At 36.7% G+C, this 6,231-nt stretch overlaps 1 protein-coding gene across 1 annotated transcript in view; it reads left to right on the top strand.

Moving 5' to 3' along the window:
- The first annotated feature begins 375 nt into the window (after window positions 1-375).
- LOC132559854 (probable helicase senataxin) overlaps window positions 376-6,231 on the top strand; it is a 29,640-nt gene continuing 23,784 nt past the window's right edge. Inside the window, exons 1-2 of the mRNA XM_060224485.1 lie at window positions 376-454; window positions 4,160-6,186. Of these exons, the coding sequence (XP_060080468.1) occupies window positions 376-454; window positions 4,160-6,186 (2,106 nt within the window). The remainder of the gene's footprint in view (window positions 455-4,159; window positions 6,187-6,231) is intronic.

Below are 6,231 nucleotides of genomic sequence, written 5' to 3'. Positions count from 1 at the left end.
TAAATTATCTCTGATAGTTTGACTGCCAATATGCCAGATATTTCATTTTTTCACTCTTATCAAAAATTACCTTGTAATGCTTCTTCTGCATTGAGCAATATCTCAGAGCAACATTTAGTGTGAAAAATAACATGATGAAGCATTGAGGAACAGGAAACGAAAATCAGCCAATAGGACAGAGATGTTGAAGACAATGCAATTTCTGGTAATCTGAAGTCTATGGACAAAAGACAATGCTGATTTGTGCCTGTGATTTCCTTGGATGTGGGATTTGTGGTCAAAACACATCAATATCCATTTGTAATTTTCTAGCGTTCTGGGGTTTGTGGTCTGATAGTACGACGTCAGCTGCAGGCAACTACCATCTAGCCTCTAATGAGTACAGTGGACGCACCTGCTCAGGGTGTAGCTGTAATGAAAATGACCGTGTTGTCACTGGCTGCTCCGGGAGTGTGTAAGTCTGTTTTAAACAATGTCCAAAATATTAATCTACATGAAGTATTTGCAGGTGAAACACATATTTGTTGGTATATCTACTGACAACATGTACAACAGTTGAGAGAAAATTGATAGACGTAGGTTGACAGAAAAAAACTAATAAAAAATACAATGTTCAGCATGCTGTGTTATTGGCCCACTATTGCTAAATCATACAGATGATATTTTGACAACGAAAGTTTGTTATTGCTGTTTCTTGAGAAGTACTGAATGATTCTTTTTCAAATTTCATACGTAGATTCCTTTTGTCTCATAGTTGATATTTTTAGCCCACCATCTATTCAAATAGATGGTGGGTTATTCAAATCGCCCTGCATCCGTGGTCCGTCGTCCGTCCGTCCGTAAAAAATTCTTGTTACCGCTATTTCTGGAAAAGTACTGGATGGATCTTTCTCAAATTTCATATGCAGGTTCCCCTTGGTCAATAGTTGTGCATTGTACCTTTTTTGAACTGATTTGCATTCAAGATGGCCGACAGATGGCCATCTTGGATTTTAGAAGTAAAAGTTTGTTACCGCTATTTCTGGAAAAGTACTGGATGGATCTTTCTCAAATTTCATATGCAGTTTCCCCTTGGTCCCTAGTTGTGCATTGTACCTTTTTTGGACTGATTCGAATTCAAGATGGCCGACAGGCAGCCATCTTGGATGTCTACAGTAATACAGCACAAGCATATTGTCCATTATCCACCTGTAACTGACTGCTATCTAATAATACTTTGGGATCTTTTTCAAATGATATTTGCTAATAGGTGCTTAATAAAAATATCTTGTGCCATCATTGAGTACATTCAATGAAGACCAGTTCATGAACATTTACAACACCTGTAACAAACAAACAAAATAAACAAATCATCAAGAACTAAAAACAGATCCTCAAATGGTGGGCGCCAAGATCCCTCTGGGATCTCTTGTTTGATTTTGGGACTGCTTAGAAAACAAAATGGCTAACAGGTAGCCATCTGACAGGTATTAAGTTTTACTTTATCAAAATGGTCATGTGATGTCAATGAGGAATTGTGTATTTATGATGTCACTAGTGTTATTGTTAATGTATCATTTGTTTCCATGTCATTAATCCCAGCTCTAGTACCGTTCTATATGATGAGCTATTTGATCTATTTGTATTTTAGGTATTTAAAGAATTATGTATTTGACAACCTAACAACAGAGTCCTTTGCATCACTCACCTCTGTCACATCAATGTAAGTACTCAATACCATTTTTTGTCCTATTTGTACACATTCAATAAGTCTACCATTTGAAATTTGTGATCTGTTTGCAGATGATATGACATTTTTGTAACAAGAGAAATTGGAGTCTGTGATCTTTGGAAACTTTGATAACTAGAAATTGTTGTTAACAATTTGGCGTCCTTTTCACTTCTTTGGCGACAACTTGACCGGAAGTTGACATTTAACCTGATAACGATATATGAGAAAGGTTCCTTGTTTGTAAGTCTCTACAACATATCCAAAGATGAACTTTGAATCTTGAAACGTGAAGGAGATATAACTACATAATAACAAAGAAATACACTTTTTAAAGGTTCAAACATATTTAACCCCTGTGACCTTGAATGTCAGTCAAGGTTATTCATATTTGCAAGCCTTATAATGTAACATCTGATGATCAATATATCACCAATATTAGTTCTCTAGACCTTGTGAGACTTGACAAGAAGATTGTTGAACACTGGTATTTTGTATATTTGAACTTTGACCCCTATCGGAAACCATTCTGCTATTTTTTTCATCATTGTATATTTGAACTTTTTAGTTACCCCCTTGAAAGTGGGTCAAGAATATTATCAAACTTTGTTTCCAGTTACATATCCTTCTTGTATATGAAATATTAAGCCTCTAGGCCTTCCAGAACTTGAGAAGAAGTTTTTCAAAGATTGGTACAAATAGCTCTTTCCAAGTTTGAGGGAAGTTTTTAAGGAAGTTTTTCTTATGACAATCAATAGGAAGTCTCCACAGAAGGTTTATAATCAATTTTCATCATTGTATGCCTTCTAGAAATTGAGTTGCCAAACTTTCATTTAACCTCTAGATTTTTGAGAAGAAGTTAATTGACATCTGTGACCTTGAAAGTTGGTCAAGGTCATTTATATTAACAAACCTGATTTTTAAATAATTGAAAGTGGGTCATCTTACACATGAAATATCTCAAGGCTTTGCAGAACTTGAGAAGAAGTTTGTCAAAGTTAGTAACCCGAAATAGCACTTGCAAAACCCCTACCAGAAACCGGAAGTTGATTTTTTTGCAATATTGTCTGATGTCTATTGTTAAATTGATAACATAATGATGTAAACAAAAGATTAAGTTTCAATACTAATTGTTATACCATTTGACCCCTGTGACCTTGACAGTTGACCAAGGTTATCATATAACGACCCTTTATAGACTGTTGACTGGACATATTAAATATGAAATATCAAGTCCCCTGATAGAATTTGAGGAGAAGTTCGTCAAAGTTAGTAACCCGAAATTGCAGTTTTCAGTTTGACCACCATTTACCATTTATCTAAATTTTTTTCTGATGAAATATGTTTGCAGGGTTATGTTTATAAACTGCTTTAAGCTTAAGTCAATAGCTTGAGCCGTTATTGAGTTACAGCCATTTAGGTAAAATCGGATATGACGTCTTGGCGGCCATTTTGTTTTTCTGATGATTTTGTAAATGACACTAAATGGTAGAGAACATCTGGGGAAACCTTTCTGATATAAATTATTCCAAAAAAAACCCGTTGGTAAAGATCTAGATCGAGTTTTTCCAAATTGTCGGCATTTTTAAAAGATCAAAGGAAATTTTCAAAATGGCATACAACGGAAGTGGTAAACGTTACAGAAAAACTAAAATTACTAAATTCATCGGAAGGACATTCTGCATCGATGTGTTAAAGAAATTTTCAAGAAAAATCAAAATTGAAAAAAAAAAGTGTTGTTTTCAAATTTTCAAATATTGACCCCACAGCGAGCATATTAGGCATATTTTGTTTTATAATGGCATGAAGAAAAGTTAGATAAGGAAATTGTCTACAAATAACATAATTGGACGAACTCTGTACACTCAACGGTTTTCGAGTTACGGCCGTTTTAAAGTTTTTAACTTAAGACGTCATAGCGGCCATATTGGATTTTTGACCTACTTAAAAAATCTGCATCGTCACCTTCCAGTATGTACCTATAACATAGTCAATACATATTAGGTGTGGTCTTTACCGTTTAAAAGATTACGAACCCACAAAATTCGGAAGAAAAATAATAATAATAATAATAATAAGAAACATAACAAAAACAATAGGTCTTTTCACCAAATGGTGAAAAGACCTAATAAGTGGTTCATATCTACTATGAAGATAATAACAGTAAATAAAAAAATTGTAAGAACATTCTTTATAACTTCATATCATTAAGGGATTTGAGCATCAGGTATATATGATAGATATGGGTAGTCAGATGGCACACTGGTAAGGTGCTGATCTCTGTGACCAATGCCTCAAATGGGCACTAAAATGTATGGGGTCAATCCGCCTGATCAATGTGGGTTTTCCCCTTTGGATTCAGATCTAAATTGATTGAAATAGGCCCTCTGTATCTCTTGTTCCTTTTTGTAGGGAAGTAATTTTGATTTCTGTTTATTGTTTTTGTTGTAGCCTCGACTGGATATGATACTGATGTACAGCTCCCCAATCAAGATGAGATACTGTCCAAGCAGCTACCTCTTCTTACCATGATGGAGCCTGGGGTGAAGAGTACTAACACTTCTCTGCTCTCTCTACAACCTCATGAGGACAAAGTAGAAATCACAGAAAACCAGCAGTCATTGAACAGTAGCACTGCACCACCTGACAAGAACAAGGCTAATGAGGAAAGATCAGAATATATAGAATCAATGGGACAACAGGACAGTAAATACAAGGAGCGGTCACAAAGACCAGAGTCAGAAATCAGCCACAAAAAGAAGGGGAGCTCATCAAGTTCAGAACAAGCATCAAGAAGAAATGACAGTGGAAACAAGGAAAAGTCACAAAGACCAAGATCTGGATCAAGTGGAAAGGACCATAGAAACAGGGAGAAGTCGCAAAGACAAGAATCGGGATCAAACAGACATGACAGTGGAAACAAGGACAGGTCACAGAGATCAGAATCTGGGTCAAGTGGGAAGGACAGTGAAAACAAGGAGAGGTCACTGAGATCAGAATCGTGGTCAAGTAGGAAGGACAGTGGAAACAAGGAGAGGTCACCAAGACCCGAATCAAGATCAAGTAAAAAGGACAGTGAAAACAAGGATAGGTCACAGAGATCAGAATCAGAATCAAGTAAAAAGGACAGTGAAAACAAGGACAGGTCACCAAGACCTGAATCAAGATCAAGTAGAAAAGACAGTGAAAACAAGGACAGGTCACCAAGACCTGGATCAAGATCAAGTAGAAAAGACAGTGAAAACAAGGACAGGTCACCAAGACCTGAATCAAGATCAAGTAGAAAAGACAGTGAAAACAAGGACAGGTCACAGAAATCAGAATCAAGATCAAGTAAAAAGGACAGTGAAAACAAGGACAGGTCACCAAGACCTGAATCAAGATCAAGTAGAAAAGACAATGAAAACAAGGACAGATCACCAAGACCTGAATCAAGATCAAGTAGAAAAGACAGTGAAAACAAGGACAGGTCACCAAGACCTGAATCAAGATCAAGTAGAAAAGACAGTGAAAACAAGGACAGGTCACAGAAACCAGAATCAGGATTAGGTAAAAAGGACAGTGAAAACAAGAACAGGTCACAGAGATCAGAATCAGGGTCAAGTAGGAAGGACAGTGAAAATAAGGAAAGGTCACCAATACTGGAATCAGGGTCAAGTAAAAAACACAACAGAAAGGAGAGATTATCAAGTTTAGAATCAGGATTAAGTAGAATGGAAAACAGTGAAATAGAAAATAGGAACAAGGAAAGGCCTCCAGGACAAGAATCAAGTAAAGATTTCTCCGGTAGAATAGAGAATATGAACGAGAAAATGTTGCCTAGTAATGAATCAGGATCATTTAATACAAAATTTAGTGATCCAAATGTCGAGGTAAATTTGGATTCAGTATCTGGTAACATAAATTTAGATGAACATCACATCTTGGATATGAATTCCAGGAAACAGACAGATGAAATGACAGGAACCAAAGAAAATAGGCCACCAGCCATGCCAGAAATGATAAGCAACACTGTAAATGATTGTTCAGCTAGCAAGGCCTGCATACCATCATCAACAGCACATGATATCTTATCTGTACCTTCCCAGCCACATGCTGGTAAGATGATACGGCGCAAAGCAACAGGCCCCAAATCCATTCTGACACTGCCAGAGAATCGCAGAAAAAAGCCTCATAGAAAAGTGACATTTGATCTGCAACAGGAGACACCAAGGGAAGTACCATTCACTTCAAGACTTGCCAGAAGTATATTGTTACAGAAAGAGAGACTACCTCTAGATCATCAGCTGCGAGGGGGTGGGAAAGTGGCCCAGCCAAGTAGGTCTATAAACCAATCAGAAGGGAGGAATGCAACTGTCTCCTGTTTGAATCAGCCTGGATCATTTGTAAGAACACCTCAAACTATACCCAAAGCATGTACACCAACTTCCAGACCACAAAACCTTATGGAGAAAAAATGGGCATCAACACAAAGTCACGTAAGTTGATTAATTGTTGTTTCTCAAATTTGTTAAGATTAGGTA

This window comes from Ylistrum balloti, unplaced genomic scaffold (assembly GCF_031769215.1).
Source record: "Ylistrum balloti isolate Yb309-2 unplaced genomic scaffold, AGI_CSIRO_Ybal_v1 Utg370980, whole genome shotgun sequence".
Classification (NCBI taxonomy): Eukaryota; Metazoa; Mollusca; class Bivalvia; order Pectinida; family Pectinidae; genus Ylistrum; species Ylistrum balloti.
This window is presented reverse-complemented; position numbering and strand designations above follow the sequence as displayed.